This window comes from Podarcis filfolensis (assembly GCF_964270895.1).
Source record: "Podarcis filfolensis genome assembly, chromosome: 13".
Classification (NCBI taxonomy): Eukaryota; Metazoa; Chordata; class Lepidosauria; order Squamata; family Lacertidae; genus Podarcis; species Podarcis filfolensis.
This window is the reverse complement of record NC_139615.1, coordinates 19,235,419-19,254,812: the sequence shown is the minus strand read 5'-3', so window position 1 is coordinate 19,254,812 and position 19,394 is coordinate 19,235,419. Positions and strand designations below refer to the sequence as shown.

General features: G+C 44.8%; 1 protein-coding gene across 2 annotated transcripts in view; it reads right to left on the bottom strand.

Moving 5' to 3' along the window:
* Positions 1 to 19,394, bottom strand: part of ALDH16A1 (aldehyde dehydrogenase 16 family member A1) — a 48,597-nt gene that overhangs the window by 8,769 nt on the left and 20,434 nt on the right. Inside the window, exons 15-16 of one of the 2 annotated variants that reach the window (XM_083580183.1) lie at positions 4,431 to 4,635; positions 3,424 to 3,609 (exon numbers count right to left, since the gene is read on the bottom strand). In XM_083580183.1, the coding sequence (XP_083436309.1) occupies positions 3,424 to 3,609; positions 4,431 to 4,635 (391 nt within the window). The remainder of the gene's footprint in view (positions 1 to 3,423; positions 3,610 to 4,430; positions 4,636 to 19,394) is intronic. The other variant, XR_014540725.1, reaches the window with a different exon arrangement.

The following is a 19,394-nucleotide window of genomic DNA, read 5'->3' as shown; positions in this document are numbered from 1 at the left end:
ACTCGAATCCTCACACCGAATCAGACCGGTATCCTGATCAACACACCCTAAGGAAAAAGCAGAAGTGGGAAAAGGCCGCCATTGTGGAACGCTATTGTTGCCGGTTCCCTCTCACCCCGCAAGCAACTTGACCACTGCTTAAGTAATCTTGTTATATTGTATTGGAATGTGGTTTCTGTATGTTATTATATTTGCTATTGTTTTGCTATGTTATTATGGAATTGCTACTGTTGTGCTATGTTATGAAATTGTTGCTATGTTTTCCTACGTTCTTGTGAAATTGTTTTCATATTGCTTGAAATTAATCCCCTGTTTCTTGGTTGTAAGCCGCTTTGAGAATGAGTTTCTGGGTGGAAAAAGGGCACACAATGAATGGATGAAAGGCAGATAACGGGATGTCTGCTGGTCCAGTTCATTTAACACATGCTCAAGTACAGGTAAACAGACAGAGTACCAATAACAATATTAATTAATTGATCACTAATCATATTGCAGGGGTTTGCATTGCAGGGGGCTGGACTAGATGGCACTTTGGGTCCCTTCCAACTCGACAGATCTCTTATTCTACTATATCATTATTTATCCATGAACAACGGGCCAATTCACCGTATGCCCTTGCTACTAAAGTGTTTGTGTGTTGGCCGTTTCTTTTTACATAACAGCACCACATACGGAGGTAACAGCTTGTTTCATTTCGTTAAGGACTTGTATTCATGTATTTACAGTGTAGTACTGATATTAGTAATAATATTCTCCACCCCAGTTTTAGTAAAAAAACAAAAACAAAAAACAAAACAAAAACAAAAAACCACACGACCTCAATGAATGTTGTTAGGATATATTTATTCCTACTTTCAGGAGAGGTTGCCATGGAAGGCAATGCCCTCTCTTTTCAAAGGAAATATTTAAGCAGAGGTAGCTGCTGCAACCTGAACGGTTCCTGGGAAACCACAGAAGCACTGACATCCTCCATGAAACTGTCTAATATCCTTCAATAATAATAATAATAATAATATTTTATTTATACTCCGCCCTCCCCAGCCAAAGCCGGGCTCAGAGCGGCTAACAACAGTAAAAATAGCACAGTTTACATAAAATCACAGTCAATTCATTGAAATACATTCTAAAATCAGTTCAGAATCAAATTAATGGCAACCATTGGGCTAGAGTTCTATGAAGATTACAGAAGGAGAGAGAGGGTAGAACAGCTCTGTCTTGCAGGCCCTGCGGAAAGATGTCAAGTCCCGCAGGGCCCTAGTCTCTTGTGACAGAGCGTTCCACCAGATCGGGCCCCAGATCAACAGCTGCCTACGCCTGCAGCCATCACTTTTACTTTCCGAAAGAGAATTCCACAAATTAATCCCATAATATGTAAACAAGAGCTTCCTTTTGCCTGCCCTGAACTGTCCCCTTGTCTGTTTCACTGGAGGCTGCTGCTGCTGCCCTCTTGCGGGTCTGAGTCATTCCGAGAGCGGTTTTCCCTAAACCACTTTCTTCACACTGTGCCTACATTTTATAGAAACTTGCATCACATTCCCTCAACTAACACTGCCCCCCCCATCCCCTGGGATTATTTCATTGGAGGAGTTCATTCCCTGGACAACTATACGTGACACATGCCTAATCTCACCAAGCTGCACTCTTGCGAAGCCAAGTTCTGTATTATTATTATTATTATTATTATTATTATTATTATTATTATTAATAATAATTTCTACACCACTTTATATTTTTAAGGAAGAAACCTTCAAAAGTGGTTTATAACATATTAAACTAATAAAATTTGCCCTCTCCCAGTTTAAAAAAGAGAACATTTAGGGTGCATTTTGTACATGGGAGAAGAGTCTAGAACACAAAAGAACTGCATTAGGAACAGAAGGGATGAAAACAGGAAGCTTTTGTTTCCAGTCTTGAAAATCATGCTTATTCAAGCAGGAAAATGAAGGGTGCCATGACCTCCCAAAACTTCCTCCATTCTGCATCCCCAAAGCACCACCATTTGTGAATGAGGCTGGTGGGGAAGAGAAACTGAGAAAGCTTCTTCTTTCCCCGAAAGAGAAAAATTCATGGGGAGGTGTTATATTCATCTCCTGCCTTCCAGTTAGCAAATCACGTTTGACTGAAGGGCTAAGCAACACCTTTTTCATCTCCCCCTTCTTATTCATTTCTTTGCAAAACAGAAAAAAAATGCACCTCTCTGGAAAAGCTGAATTATCCCCCCATATCAGAGCCAAGTACACGTCTGCTACCGTCTTCAGTTATGCAACTTACGGAGCGCAGATTTTGGGTTTCCCCAAGTGAGGGATTCTGCATTCCTTCATGGGGACCACAGAAGCCACACTTGCCTGTGTTCATGCCAGAAGTTCTTTAAAAAGGGAACCGTGCGAGAAATCCCCAGGCAAATGGGACGAAGAGAAACCTCCATCATCCAGCTGAACAAAAAAGTGGATGCCATTGCCCTGAAACTGACATCCCTGGAAGTGCAATGCGGTCTGATTTCCTCCCACCTGCATCCTCTGACTTTGCTCAGGTGTTGCTACTACTGACTGAAGAGGATGGGTGCCAGTCTCTCCATTTCTCCCCCTTCCTGCCCTTGACTCCTGGTATCTTGTACTTCAAATGCAGCAAGCCATGCACCAGAAGCTATGGTTAATATCTGCCAGAACCTCAGCAAGGTGAGAAGCTGGAGGAGGACGATGGAAGCCAGCTAATGGGACGAGGAGGAGGGGAGTTGAATTCTTCCCTGGCTCAGATTAAAATCCAAGTCAGAGAAAAACTGAGGTGTACTGGTGTAAGTGCAGTGAGTTGCTGAGATTCATATTCCAAGTCAAAGTATATGAAATTGAGCAACATGGCCAATCTAAACCCTTCCCCTTTATAGTGGGGATTTGGGATCATTTTATAACAGATAGGGGAAGGAAAAGGGGTGCATGTAGAAGCTATGCTTACACTGTCCCTCAAAAACTTGGAAAGATCCCAGCTGGAAAGATCCCAGCGATACTCTGGTTTGAATCATCTTGGCATACACACACACACATCAAAGGTTCTAAGATCTATACACTTAAATGCTAATGAACCCAATGAGAACAAATGACCGAAGCATAAAAGACCATCTGAATGGATGGAGCGGACACAGAGATACACTTTATTTGATCTACAAATGGGACAAGGAACCTCCTGCATCCCTGAGGGCCACAATCCCGTCCAGGGGTCGCATGGCAGTGGTGAGTGGTGCCAGAGACAAAAGTGGATGGAACAGCCAGTGCAAAAACATTCAAGGAGGGTACTAAGCAGAGCTAGTAAGGGATGTGGCCTGGCAAAAGTCACAAGGACCAGGCAGAGAGGCCTGGGGGGCTGCATTTGGTCCCTGGGACTCAGACCCCCTGCACCCAGATCTACAAGATAGGCTAGAAAGAATCGTACCTGGTAGAAATCCAGGGCGAGTAACGGGAACCGCTCGCTGGGGACCATCACCACACAGTTGCCACGGACAACAGCAGGAGCCAGCAAGCTGATGAAAGCGAGGAGAGGCTGTTCATCGGGGCAGGCGATGCCGACGACACCGAGAGGCTCCCGAAAGAGGAGGGAGGCACCGTACAAAGAGGTTTCCTGCAACAGAGAGAGTAATTTCTGTAGATAATCTATGTGAAGAAAAAATAGATAGAAGCAGTAATATTCTGTTAATAATAAATCAGACAAGTTTAAGTAACGGATATGGAAGGGAAGGGAAGTCTAATGTTCATGAAGAAACTTATTGTTTGAAAGTTGTTCTATTCTTTATGTGTTTTATGATGTTTTTGATTTGATGATAATAAGATGGTGTTGTAAAGATGTGATAGTGAACAATAAAGCATAAAAAAAAGAAAAGCAAGCAGAAGGTGTTCGGTGAGTGAGGTTTTGGGGGTGAATATAGACTGTGAAAGGGGATAATAAACCCACCCCCAAATGGAAGCTCCATGTGGACACCCCCACCATCCAGCCCTCTCCCCAAAGTCTGCCTTTCTCTCTAATCTGGCTAAGTGCAGACATCCTATGGTGCTCATTAAAAGATAGAGACTAAAAAACAGGGTCACCCAAACAAAAGATATGTGCAAAACTTCCCATCCAGCTGTTCGGCATCTGGGAGGAACTTCAGCTGACCCACAGTCTGGGCTGCATCATCCCTTGGGATATAGGAGGTTTCGTGTCTCTTTAATCCAGGATCTCAGCTGAAGGCCTTTCCCATCCTTTGCTGCTGGATCCTTTTACTGGGACATGCCAGGAACTGAAGCTGGGACCTTCTGCCTGAAAAGCCCATGCTTCCCTGCTGAGTTGTGGCCCTTCTCCCAAACCTTTCCAAGCCCGTAGAGCCAAGCCCCCAAAAGCTATAGGGGTGGGGAGTGTCCTACGGCATGTGCTTAGCTCTATGGCCCTGCCTGCCCAGTTCGCACCTGCACAGCTCCTCCGTATTTATCGGAGTACGCCGCCCAGTAGAAGAGCCGCTGCACGCAGAGGTCCACCTCCTGCAGAGACGCCTCTTTCTTGGCACCGGCCAACGCCTCCAGCCGCGATGCAACCTCTGCTCGGCGGAGTTCCAGGTTCTCAGCCAGGTAGTACAAGATCTGCGCCCGGGCATGGGGCGTCTGCATCGCCCACCTGGGGAGACCAACTCCGTGTTAGATCGGGGAAAAGGGCAGGCAGAGGAAATGTGGGTTCTGGTGGTCTCACACCTCCTGGCGATGTGCACTTTGGAGACCACAGAAGGCTTCATTGCTCTTCCTAAGAACGCCTGAGGAGCCCCTCTCGGATCAGATGGAAGATCCCCACCCAGCCCAACATTCTGCTATTCCCCACAAGAGCCAGGCAAATGCCAGAGGGAGAGATGCAAAAAAGGCAGAGGTGAGTGAAGGCTGCTGAAGAAGCCAAGAAGTCTCCCCCTCCTGCTGTGACCAGCTCCCCCCCTCTGGTCTCCCAGAACAGAGAGAGGAATGAAGAGGGTGGAGCCAAGAGAGACAAGGCGAAGGGGCCTTGCTGGGGTAGGACCCAAGGGAGAAGCCTTAGAGAGTGGTGGGAGGGCAGGGACCTTCAGTCCTCGCAACTGCCTCACTGGGGCAAGACCTCCAGGGAAGAGTTGCCGTGATCGCTAGGCCTGTGCTGTGTTGGGTTCTTTGAAAAAAAGAAAAAAAAAGAGTTAAAGTCCCAGGCCGGCCCCTGACACCACAGTGGAACCTCGGTTCTCAAACCACTCTGTTCCCAAATGTTTCGGCTCCCAAACCTCAAAAACCTGGAAGTAAGTGTTCCAGTTTTCAAAAGTTCCTCAGAACCTGAACATCCGACACAGCTTCCAATCCACAAAAAGCCTAGCTGTCAGCCTATCGGAAGCCGTGCCTCAGAATTCGAACATTTTGGAATTTGAACGTCCTTCTGGAACGGATTACGCCCAACTCCCAAGGTTCCACTGTACCACTAAGCTATGGCACCTTCCGCTGTGAATCTCCACCTGCTGTCCTTCCTGCTCCCTTCATCAGGGAGAAACTGTGTTCAGCGAGTCGTGTTCTGTAAGTCAAGTGTGCTCAGGGCAGCACCCTAACACAACTCGGCACTAATTTTTCCATTAGTGCATTTGACTTAGTTTGGACCCAAGATTTAAAACTTGGAACCAAAGATGGGCAGGACCAAAGTGCCATGACTAGGCCTGGCAGTGGGCAGACACCTCACACTTGCATAGACAACAGACAACACACAAACACAGGCAGCCAGAGAGGGGGAGTAGAGAAGATTGTTCAGAAACAGGGGAGATTTAGGGCAGATCTACACATCCAAGGCACATTTAAAGCACATGACTTCCCTCCCCCCACCGCAAAGAATCCTGGGAACAGTACAGTAGTTTGTTAAAGGTTCTGGGAACTGCAGCTGGGGGGACAGACGGACTGCAGTTCCGAGGATTATTGGGAGGGGGGCAAATAATGTGTTTTAAATATGAATCGGATGCATTCTATATTTATGCTGCAGATCTGTCCTTAAAACAGCTGAGCAGTGGCAAGGATGTGGGCTGATTTCCAGGAAACTCCGCCAAAAAAAAAAAAAAAAAAATTAAGAAAGAGGAGAAAGGAGGAAACACGAGTACTGCAGGAACCAAAATGTCATTCAAAGGAACAGAAACAAGGCAGGAAAACGAGCAACAGACGACACTGGAGGAATCGCCAGAAATAAATGGTGGCAGAGGGAAGAGAGCAGTCCCACAGATGACATAGCAGAAAAGATGGATGTGGACATCTGGCAAAGGCGGAACTGGAAGCCCCCTGAGCTTAATGTCATCGCTCCAACACTGTCAGGAAGCGAAGCTGCCTGTATCTTAGCAGCTGCCTCTACATCTTGTCACTTTGCATCAAATCTCACCCCATTTGTCAGAAGCCAGGCCTTGTACATCCCTATAGTGTCTTAAAAGAAAGGAGAACTGGATAACCTCCCCCCCCCCAACTGGAAAAGATATTGCGATCAAGGGCCAGGATCCAAATATCTACTTGCAACATTGCCTGGTGAAACTTTTAACGCTTCCCTGTAAAATCAGCAACCCCCACCCCCCAAAAAACTACTCTGATTTTGAGAAATCCCTTGGGGATTCAAAAGACGTTTGCTGTGTGGCATGGATGGCTTGATGCTCAGCAAACACAGGCCAAAGGAAGCTGCCTTATCTCAAGAAACACAGGCCATGGGAAGCGGCCTTAAACCAAAAATCAGGCCTGCCTATATTTCTTCATCATCTTCTCTATCACGCCCCTTTCCCTTCACCTCACCATCCTGCACAGGCCCATTGACTACCAGCCTCAGCAGTTTCCTAATTTCACTTTTAGATCCTGTGCCTCAAGCCTTTTCATTGCATCTGATGATGCCCTTTGTCCCTGAGACCTATCAGGCTGTTATCAAGGGCTTGTCAGGCGGACTGGATATAAGACAGCCACAGGTTTCTTAGGAAGGACGGGCTGTTAAGCCACCCTGGAAATCATCACTCTGTGAGGGGAACAGGGGTCTCCTAACAACTTTCAACACCATCAACTAACGCTGCCCTCAAGGGACTTACGGAGGGGACAACAGAGGGGGGAATGGAGCCAGGAGGAAATGTTCTGTGCACACCACACATTTAAAGCGCATGGCTTCCTTTGCGGAACCATGGGAACTTTAGTCTGCCCCTCACAGAACTACCATTCGAAGTACCATATTATATTATTATTATTATTATTATTATTATTATTATTATTATTACTACTACTACTACTCTGGGCAGCTCCCAACCGAATATTAAAAACACAATACAGCAGTAAACATTAAAAACTTCCCTTCAGATGTCTTTTAAAAGTAAGATAGTTGCCTATTTCCTTGACATCTGATGGGAGGGTGCTCCACATGGCACGTGCCACTACTGAGAAGGGTGCCACTACTGGAGACGCTCCTTCAGGTACACTGGGTCGAGGCCGTTTAGGGCTTTAAAGGTCAGCACCAACACTTTGAATTGTGCTTGGAAATGTACTGGGAGCCAATGCAGGTACCCTTAGCAAACTACAGTTCCCAGGATCCTCCGTTCCTGTTCCTTGGAGAACATCACCCACCAGGTGCAACCAAGGAAGCTTCCGTATCAGAATCAGGCCCAGAGACAGATGAATAAGCATCTACCAGGCAAGCGATCATAAAGATTAACAGGCTGTTATGACTCATAATGGAATGCAGTAATAGGCATACAAATGCCTCGGCGTGACTTTTATTGCAGTTACAATCTTTAGATTCTAAGCAAGCCCATTGATTCGGGTTTTTGTGTGCATAACTTGGCCCAGGAAGCCCTGCGTGATCCTTAGCAGCAGGAGATCCCTCTTCAGCCTCTCACACCCAGACTCTGCATATTTGTTAAGAAGCATTCATGCCAGCTTGAGCCCCACGGAGTTCAACACAGCAACTAATCCAACCAACCAAACAAAATAAATTGCAGAAACACCCTCAGGCCTGCCCGCCTCCCTGCACTGTGCCAGGCATCTTTTTCACTGTGCATTCATGGTGATCAGCGATTGCATCTCTATTTGGCTGGCTCTGCACGAGGCTGGCTTTCAGCAGTGAGCTTTGTGCCTGCAAACCAGACAATACGGAGCAACAGGAGAGAAAAGGCTCGAATCGACAGAGGGATTATGCAGCCGCTGCCCACATGAAAAGAACCTGTTGGTTATTATAAGCTGAACTATAGGAAATATCGGAGCTCTTTCGCAATGTTTCCAACAGCAATCTTCTCTGCGGCTTCCAAGATTGCTGCGGATTCAGTTCCAACCGGATGAAGTCGATGCAAAGGCCGAGGCCCATTGGGGAGGAACTTGAAAAAGATAACCTAAGTGACTACCTTACGCAGGAATTTGGAAAATTTTGGAATTTGGAGTTGGAGAAAGACTTTAAGATAGTACGTGCGTTTAGACTTGGAAGAGGAGGGAGAAAAAACAGGGTGAGAGACTGTTTGGTTACCCTCCGAACGAAATTAGAGAGAGATAAAATACTGAGTGCGCACTTCGAGAAGACTTTGGAGATCAACGACTCGAGAGTGGAGATTTTTAAGGATATACCGAAACATCTACTGGATCTTAGAACCAACTACGGAGATCTGGTGGCCCTATTGAGAAGAAACAGAATTGTTTTTAGGTGGGAATTCCCCCAGGGACTATCTTTTACCTTTAAAGGGAAAAAGTTCAAAATAAGATCAGTGGAAGATAAGGAAAAAATTTTGAGAGACCACGAAAAAGACCTGCAAAAAGAAGTACTAGAAGAGCTAAGAGCTTTAAGATCAGGAGTACTAGGCATAGTACCACCACCTTTGGGACTGGACAAACTTAAAAAAGTGATACCACCGTCAGAACAATAAGAACTTTTGGGAGCAGTTGGAGGAGAATAGAATAACCACACCATGTCTCTGCAATTATTAAGTTGGAACATTCATGGATTTAATTCCCCGGAGAAGAGGAAGAAAGTCTTTCATTTATTGAAAAAGGAACAATTGGACTTAATTTGTTTACAGGAAACTCATGTGATAAGGCTTCACAGGAAAGTACTGATTAATAAAAGATTGGGCCAAGAGTTTATTTCATCGGACAAGGTTAAAAAGAGAGGAGTTGTTATTTATGCCAAAGAGAGCCTATCACTGAAATTTGTTTTTAAAGATGAACAAGGAAGATTTGTGGCAATTGAGATTCAATCACAAGGAGAAAAATTTTTGATTGTAGGAATTTATGCACCAAATGAGGGGAAATCTGAATTCTTCAAGAAATTGCATGAGACATTGCTTGACTACATGGACTACAACATTATCATGATGGGAGATATGAATGGAGTGGTATCTACAAATATGGGTAAGTCGCAGAGACAGGTTGTAACTAAAGATGGCAGACTACCAAAAACTTTTTTTGAACTGACTGACAATATGGACTTGATTGACATCTAGAGAACTAAGAACCCCCTTGGAAGAGAGGGAACATTCTTCTCTGAAGCCAAAATGACATGGATAAGAATTGACCAAATATGGATAACTAGAGCACTGGCACCTAAGACTCGAAAAGTGGAAATTTGCCCAAAAACTTGCTCCGACCATAATGCGGTGAAGATGGAGATGAAACTAACACCAATCGGTTCCTTCAGATGGAGGATGAATGACACCTTATTTAGAGATCAAGAGGTTACTAAGAAGGCCCAAAAAATCTTGAGAGATTATTTTGAGATAAATTTGAATACCACGGTTGAAAAAAGAGTAATCTGGGATGCAAGCAAAGCGGTCATGAGAGGGTTTCTGATCCAACAGAACGCAATAAAGAAGAGAACTCAAAATGAGAAAAAAGGTAAAATTTTGGAAAAAATAAAAGAAGGAGAGAAGAAATTAAGAGCGAAACCAAAGTCGCAAGAGATTCTGAGAGAAATAAAACTATATCAAGTACAATACATGAAAATGATAAATCAGGAAGTAGAATGGAAAATTAAGCAGATGAGACAAAAGACATTTGAATTGGCTAATAAATGCGGGAAACTGCTAGCCTGGCAGATGAAAAAAAGACAAAAATTAAACACCATTACAAATTTGGATGTGGAAGGAAAGAACATACAGAATCCATTGGAGATTAGAAAGTGCTTCCAGAGATATTTTAAACAATTATATACACAAGGGCCACAGAAAGAGACTGATTTAGACCAATTTTTAAGAACAAATGGATTACAAAAAATCTCAAGAAAATAGGATAATGTTGAATCACAAAATTACAGAACAGGAGGTTGAAGGTGCCATTCAGAACATGCAGTTGGGTAAATCTCCAGGGCCGGATGGTCTAACCTCCAAATACTATAGATCTTTGAAAGATTGGTTAATTCAGCCACTAAAGGAGGTCTGTAATGAAATTTTGGAGGGGAAAAAGGCGCCAGAGTCGTGGAAGGAAGCTTACATTACACTTATACCAAAAACTGAGTCTGAAAAGACACAACTTAAGAACTACCGCCCCATATCCCTGCTTAATGTGGATTACAAAATTTTTGCTGATATCTTAGCTAATAGATTAAAAAAGGTACTAGTCGAAGAGATACATAAAGATCAAGCCGGCTTTCTCCCAGGGAGACATCTGTCTGACAATACGAGGAATATAATTAACATTTTGGAGAAGCTGCAAGTGAACATCAATACCAAAGCAGTTTTAATTTTTATAGATGCGGAAAAAGCTTTTAATAATATTTCTTGGAATTTTATGAAGAAAAATCTTCAGGGAATGGGGGTGGGCCAAGGGTTTGAAAATGTTATAAGTGCAATTTACTCAGAACAAAAGGCTAAGTTAATAGTTAATAATGTGATGACAGAGGAATTTAAGATAGAGAAAGGGACACAACAAGGCTGCCCAATTTCCCCATTGCTTTTTATTTCGGTTCTGGAGGTTTTGCTGAATATGATTGGAAGGGACCGTCTAATTAAAGGTATTCAGGTCAGAACCAAACAATATAAATTGAAAGCATTTGCAGATGACCTAGTTTTGACATTACAGGAGCCAGAATCTAGTACGAAAAGAGTATTAGAATTGATTCAAGAATTTGGTCATGTGGCAGGATTTAAGTTGAACAAGTCAAAAACCAAAGTGCTTGAGAAAAATTTTACACCAATTGAGAAAGAGAGGTTTCAGAAGGAGACAGGTTTAACATTAGTTAAGAAAGTAAAATATCTGGGGGTTAATATGACTGCTAAGAACTTAAATTTATTTAAAGATAACTATGAGAAATGTTGGACAGAAGTGAAAAAAGACTTAGAAATATGGTCAAATTTGAAGCTTTCCTTGTTGGGTCGAATTGCAGCTATAAAGATGAATGTATTGCCAAAAATGTTATTTCTGTTTCAATCATTGCAAATTTTGGACAAGATGGACTGTTTCAAGAAGTGGCAGAGAGACATTTCTAGATTTGTCTGGCAGGGCGAGAAGCCCAGAATAAAATTTAAAATATTAACTGACGCAAAGGAAAGAGGTGGATTTGCCCTGCCAGACCTTAAACTTTACTATGAATCAGCAGCATTCTGCCGGTTGAAAGACTGGCTGCTTCTTGAGAACACAGACATTTTGGACCTAGAAGGTTTTAACAACGTTTTTGGATGGCATGCATATTTGTGGTACGACAAGGTTAAAGCGCATAAAGCATTTAAAAACCATATTGTCAGGAAAGCATTGTTTAATGTCTGGATAAGATACAAAGATTTACTGGAAAATAAAACCCCAAGGTGGTTGTCACCAATGGAAGTGAAGGCTCAGAAAAAGCTCAATATGGAGGCCAAATGGCAGAAATATTGGGAAATACTGGAACAAGAAGGAGACAAATTGGAATTGCAGAGTTTTGAGAAATTAAAAGATAAAGTGCGAGACTGGCTTCATTATTATCAAATAAGAGAGGCCTATAATTTGGACAAAAAAATTGGCTTCCAGGTGGAAAAATCAAAATTGGAAACAGAACTGTTAGATCCCAAAACTAAGATACTTTCAAGAATGTATAACTTGCTGTTAAAATGGAATACGCAGGATGAAACGGCTAAATCTGCTATGATCAAATGGGCACAAGATATTGGTCACAACATTATGTTTGCTGACTGGGAATAGTTGTGGACCACCGGTATGAAATTTACGGCATGTAATGCCTTAAGAGAGAATATTATGAAAATGATTTACAGGTGGTACATGACACCAGTCAAGCTTGCAAAAATATATCATTTGCCCGATAATAAATGTTGGAAATGTAAAGAAAATGAAGGTACATTCTTTCACCTTTGGTGGACGTGCCCAAAGATTAAGGCTTTCTGGGAGATGATATATAATGAAATGAAAAAGGTATTTAAATATACCTTCCTGAAGAAACCAGAGGCCTTTCTCCTGGGCATAGTCGGCCAATTGGTGCCAAAGAAGGATAGAACTTTTTTTATGTATGCAACAACAGCAGCAAGAATACTTATTGCAAAGTATTGGAAGACACAAGAGTTACCCACCCTGGAAGAGTGGCAGATGAAGGTGATGGATTATATGGAACTGGCGGAAATGACTGGCAGAATCCGAGACCTGGGAGAAGAGTTGGTGGAAGAAGACTGAAAGAAATTTAAAGACTACCTTCAGAAACACTGTAAAATTAATGAATGTTAAAATGATGTTGGATTGAAAATAAGTGGCATTAGCAACAAAGTTAATAAGAATATGCAAAAATGAATTGATAAATGGATGAAAATATAGAGTTATAATATATTAAGATATAGAGTTAAGATAAACGAAAGAGGGTAAGGATTTGCTGATTTGATTATTTAAATGGGAATACAAAAAGGGGAGGTGTGAGGAGGTCAAGGAAACAAGCTAACGAGTTTAAAGTTACTAAAAACGGATTTGTTTTTTTTTTAATTCTTTTTTATCTATTTGTTTTTTGTATTTTGTATTTTTACTCCTCTTTTTTTTTCTTTTATGTATTTTTCCATGTCTTCTTTTTTGTATCTTTTTCTTTCTATGTGACTTTTTTCTATTTTGTAAACTTATGTTTTTTGTAAAATCTCAATAAATATCTTTAAAAAAAAAGAAAAGAAAAAGAGCCACACAGCTGTGCATCTGTCAACAAAACTTTGGCTCGCCATCTAAAAGTGGACGTCTTGAGACCGGCAGGCACTCTATGGCCGTTGGTGAGGATCTGCTGGAGCTTCCAAAGTGAGTGGGTGTAAATCAAAATCTTATTCCTTCGCCTTGTTCTAATTCTTCCTCCGTTGAGGGCCTTGCTGAGTAGGGTGAAGGTGAACGTAACCAAAATCTCATGCAAACAGCAACTCTTGAGATTGTTCAGATGCAGCATCCAGCTGTTTTATTCTGTTTTTATATGTGTTGCAAGCCTCCCAGAGTGGCTGGGGCAACCCAGCCAGATGGGTGGGGTATAAATAATAATAGCAATAAGTAATAATAATAATAGCAGCAATGGTTTGGAGCTAGAGAAAGAAACCTGGTGTAAGCCTGCCACCCTCTCCCCCGCCCCCTCAGCACATGGAAACTCCTTCCTCCACTTTTTCTGGTCTGAGGCAAATTGCAGTCTCCTATTTCATCCCGCAAATGGCGAACCAAAGCTAGGATCAAGCTCTATGCCAGGAAACGTGCAAACCATGGTTTGCTGGGTATGGAGAAATGGCAAACCATGGTTGGCCTCAAACTTGGAAAGAAGGGAGCTAATCATTATGGGCAATATTCAACAGTTTTCCCCCTCAGAGTAGAGCCACTTGAAATAAAGGAACATGACCCAAGTTAGGTCCATTAATTTCTGTAGATCTGCTCTGAATAAAACGTAGCTGAACACCACCTCGTGTGCGAGAGGAGAGGAAGGAGCAGATGAGCCTGAGGCTTCAGCACATCACACCGAACTAGGGACCTGACGTGAAATTTGCCCTGGTCCATCAAGTTCTGATTCCGGATTCCCAGTGTGACCACAGCCAGGTGCTTTTGGGAAGCCAGACAGGTATGGCAGGGAGGCAAGCGCTCTCTCGCAGCGTTTGTCTTAAGCACCTGGTTTTCAGAAGCAGACGGCGTCTGAGCCTGGACTGCAGGTTCCGTTGGCTATCGTGACAACTAGGGAACAGGCCTATTGATGACTATGGGTGTCACCTTATCCTTATTTTAAGAAAAGGACCAAAGCCAGTGGCATATCGTTTCTCTGTTTACAGCAGCCTTCCCTCCCTTTCTCTTTGTCTCCTCCGTATGCCTCAAATTTAAGGCTGTAAGCTCCTCAGGGCAGGGGCCTGTCCACTTGCATCGCACCTGGTGATGCTGTTAAAAAAACCTAAACAACAGAGCACAGGCTGCTAGCCCAGCCTCCTGCGAGATATGAGATGTCACGGTTGAGAACGGAGCAGCTCTGGCAAGCGAGCAGGTGTATTTGCCTACCGTATCTCCTCCCACTTCCCACTTCGCTTCATTTCCAGACCACCCCGTTGACCAAAGTCCTCTAAGCAGTTTTCAGACAAATAAAAACCGATGAAAATGCACACCCTATCACGCTAATCATGAAACAAAGCACAATGCAACCTCCTTTTTCCTTTCCCCCGGTTTCCCCTCGTGCCTTATCTGCAGCTGGCTTACATCACCACCTGGCCGGCTGCCACTTTGGCGCTGCTGGACTTTGAGATTCTCACCTGAGCAAAGTCCCCTGGGCTCAGCATCTTTGAGAGAAAAAGCCCTCTGGGGGAAAAGGACAAAGGCCCGGGGGTCTGCAACTCCCTTTACGCACTGGGGAAGCTGCCTTGCACCAGGTCACACTGCTGGCCTGTCTACCTTGGTGCCGACTCTCAGGCCTAGTTGCTCTGAGGTAGAACAGCTGAAAGAGCCCATCCCTTGCCCAAGGCTCCCAGTACGTTTCCGAGCACAATTCAAAGTGTTGGTGCTGACCTTTAAAGCCCTAAACGGCTGCGGTCCTGTATACCTGAAGGAGCGTCTCCACCCCCATCATCCAGCCCGGACACTGAGATCCAGCGCCGAGGGCCTTCTGGCAGTTCCCTCGCTGAGAGAAGTGAGGTTACAGGGAACCAGGCACAGGGCCTTCTCGGTAGTGGTGCCTGCCCTGTGGAATGTCCTCCCAGCAGATGTCAAGGCAATAAGCAACTATTTTACTTTTAAAAGACAACTGAAGGCGGCCCTGTTTAGGGAAGTTTTTAATGTCTGATGCTGTATTATTTTTAATATTCAGTTGGGAGCCGCCCAGAGTGGCTGGGGAAACCCAGCCAGATGGGCAACGTATAAATAATAAATTATTATTATTATTATAAGGTGCTCTGCGTAGCACCCGAAGCCAGCCAAGTTACTTTACTAGTATAGGGATTCCCAGGCATATCTCTCCCCAACCCGTGCCAGTAAATACAGAAGAATGATGTTGGATTACAGCCTTCATCTCTCCACAAGGCTTTTCAACTGAGATCGTCTTTTGCCTGCAGCTGTATTGGATTCTCTTACACATATTTTTTTACTGTTTTAATCATCTGTTGTCTGCTGCCCTGGGCTCCTTTGGGAGGAAGGAGGAAACAAATATCCATCCATCCATGAAGCTCCCAGCATCCCTGGCCATTAGTCACACTCGCTGGGGCTGAGTTTTCACCCACCAACTTCCAGAGGCCTACAAGTTTCCCATCCTGTCCAAGAAAGGAAAGCCCAGCATAAATAAGGAAAGGCATTCCTTTGGCTATTTGGGCGTTTAGGGCTTTGTGTGTCCACATTATGTGGAAGAAATGTTCTGGAGGAAGGAGATGTTTTGGAATTGGATTTTCCTTTGGTTTTTCCTACACTTGTATCCAGCTCCGGCCCAGACATTAGGTGGGATAAAGCCATTGCCTCAGGTAGGGACAACATCTCCATGGGCACCCTGATGCCTCAGTCGCTGACATCAGCACTGATTTCTGGCAAGATGTCGCCAAAATCATGCGACATCAGGAGAAATCTGCGCCAGTGCAGCAGACCAAGTGTCACAGGGCAGGGCGGCACTTCTCAAGCGGCAAAACAGGATGCGTCATCCCTGATTGTATCTCACCTTTCTCGTGCTATGGAACAATGGACCTGCAAATCCCCAGGCCCAGGCACTGTTCAGGCTCAGTTCCACTGCTGCAAGGTGGTGCCTTCAGAGGCCTTGCCTCCATGGTAGAGCCCTTGCTTTGCATGCAGAAGGTCCGATATGCAAGGCCAATTTAAAGAAGCCTGGAAGTACCTTTCAAAAGCGCCCTTGTGGCAAACGCACACGATCAGGAAACAGGCCTTTGCAAGGCTCTCAACTTGCACGTCTGTCAGCACCCTGCAGATATGCCTCAGAATGGCTGGAAGGGGAACAGGGTGGAGCCTGCCACACCTGCGGTTGTGGGACAGGTGAAAACAGTTGAAAGGCAACTGCCATTGCCTTTTCGCAGGCACTGCCAATCAGCAAAGCCCCTGCACAAAGCTCTGTGTGTGGCAGCTTGGGGATCAGAGAGCTTTGGAAGACCGGTAGCCTCCTGCCCCTGCAGCTTCAAAGCACAGAGGGCTTTGAAAGATCCAAAAGGTCACCTGGTTGTGGCATCAGGCGACTGGCAGTTGGTTGGATTTTGGCCTGCACTGGCAGAGGAGAGAACGATCCCACCCATTGCATGGATCCAGTTCCCCACCTCTAGATGAACCACTTTATTTGATTCAGCAGGAGGCAGCCAGGCCTATGTATGTTAGGGGGCAGGTGGGGAGGGAAGCCCTTCTGAAAACCCAGGCCACCCATTGTCAGCTTGGAGGTGGGGAGGAGGCCAGTCCAACTGACTCAAGGGGCAGAATGGCAATCTTTCCCCAAGACTATGGCAAAGACCGTTGCCTCTGTTGGTTTGTCAAGATCACGGCGAAGAAAAACTTGTCTCTGACTCAAGAAATGAAACACCTGGCCAAACAAAGGAGCCGCAATGCCACGAGCGATTCGCCTGCCTCTTTTTGTTTGTGTGCATGTGCCAAAATTGTTCACAAGAGCCTAATCACAATTCCGGAGAGTTCTGCCCCCTGGCCTCCCTTGGAAGCACCGCAATGCATAATTGCTGTTCTTGTAAACAGAGCAGTTCATAGCAAATCAATCTTCTCACGTCAATTAAGACATTTTAAAGACTTGTTACTCTTGTAGGATATGCTTCGTTATCAGATAATTAATCAAAGTGGGGTTTTCTTGTTTTAAAAAGTGACATACTGTACATTTATCAATGACTCCAAATGCATGTAAAATATATTGAACTGTATTACAACAGAGGCAAAACTATAAAGGTATATCTGGGGCCTCATGAACCCTGGAGACCTCGTCCTACCGCTCAAACACGAAACTTTTTCGGAGAACAAATGCACCCCCTGCTTTACAGTTCCATAGCAGAGCTTTTTGTATTTTCTGTTACATTAAGTTATTTATTTAGGACTGAATAGTCTTACCTGCAGTGCAGCAGCAGTGAAGTACTTTTGGACTCTGGACATAAGCCACATCCACACCACACACATTTAAAGTGTTATGGCACCACTTGAAATTGCCGGGGTTTCCCCCAAAAAATTCTGGGAAGTGTACTTTATTAAGGGTGCTGGGAGCTCTTCGGAGACCCCTATTCCCCTCACAGAGCTACAATTCCCAGAGTTCCCTGGGAAAAGGGATTGATTGTTAAACCACTCTGGGAATTGCAACTCTGCAAAGTGAATAGGGGGTCTCTGAAGAACGCTCAGCACCCTTAACTACAGTTCCTAGAATTCTTAGGGGAAAGCCATGGCTGTTTAAAGAGGTATCATGGTTGACATCCTGTACCCTTAAAAAAAGCGGGGGGGGGGGGGGCTGTTATTTTTATTTTGATTATGCATTTTGTGGTTTTATATTTTGATTTTGTTCTGTGAACCGCCCTGAGACTTCCGGGTATAGGGCAGTATATCAATTTAAATAATAATACAGTGGTACCTCTGTTGAGGGGGCTCAGAACTTACAGGGTTAAGAGTTCTGAGTGATGACGCCTCACATTCTGAGGGCGGGCAGAGAACACGGAAGGGGCGTGGATTTCTGTGTGTGCTTTCAGTCTGTGTATTTGCTCTAAGGAGAAAGGAGCAACATGGGCAGTTTGACCAGGGGGTCCGGCGCGCTTCCTCCACGCAGCTCTGCTCTTCCCCCTGCAACCTTTGACTCCAGCAGAGTAAACTCAGCAGAAGCAGAAGAAAGAACGTTTTGTCGTGTGGTGGCAATAACTCAGGCTGACACGCAGCTCTCCTTATCTTAAAGTCTTTATTCCGTACAGATCAACACATCGTAAATCTTCCCGGTGAGAGTTCGCCCATGTTGCTCCTTTCTCCTTAGAGCAAATACACAGACTGAAAGCACACACAGAAATCCACGCCCCTTCCGTGTTCTCTGCCCGCCCTCAGAATGTGAGGCGTCATCACTCAGAACTCTTAACCCTGTAAGTTCTGAGCCCCCTCAACACCCCCTCTCGAATCACATTCTGAGAGGACTTCTGAGTGTTCAACACCTTCCCCATTGCCTTCCGCCCCGTCCTGGCATCGTTGTTGGGCACCTGTTGAACCTCACATACCTCAGGTTCGCACTGTGCGAAACCAACCCACGCATTTGTGACCTGAAACCTCTCAGGTGGAATTCCCTTTGTTGCCCGTGAAGACCGCCTGGGCACAAACTGGGATTCTTCTCCTGACCCACTGGGGCCAGCTTGTGTGTCTTCCTCATCAGAAGACTCCCCCTCTGACTTGACACGTCTGTGAGCTTTCTCCATTATGCGCACAGGAGATGAGGGCTCACTCTTGGACACTCCTTTCACAACCTGTGGAGACGCCTCCCCCTGGTCCTGATCCTGATCATCGACCAGATCACCATTACCTGGCTCTCCCTCCTGCTCAGATTCGTATTCTGGCTCTCTTTCCTCCTCAGAGTCAGACAGACAATCTGAGACAGCGTCATGGCTGACTTTGCGCCTTGACCTATTTCCCTGCTGCTCTTTGAACTCAGCATGCTTGCTGACCAGAAGCTTGGTCTGATCACCTTCTGGGTATGCGAACCTCCACCCCTTGGTTGCGGGTTCATACCCACAGAAGATCATTTCCTGGTACTTTGGACCACCTTCTTGCTGCAACCACTTTGGTACAGGCACCATGGCCCTGCAACCAAAAGTGCGAAAGAAATGCACAAGCGGCTTCTGCCGATGAAGCAGGAAATACGGGGTGTCACCTACCACTGCATTGTAGCACCTGTTCATCGAGAAATTGGCCGTTTTTACCGCCTCCCCCCAAAAACTGTGAGGCAAACCAGAGTCATCCAGTAGGATCTCGGATGCTCTAACCAGGGCTTTACTCCTCAGCTCTGCCACGCCACTCTTCTGAGGAGAAGTCACCTTGTGACGTATC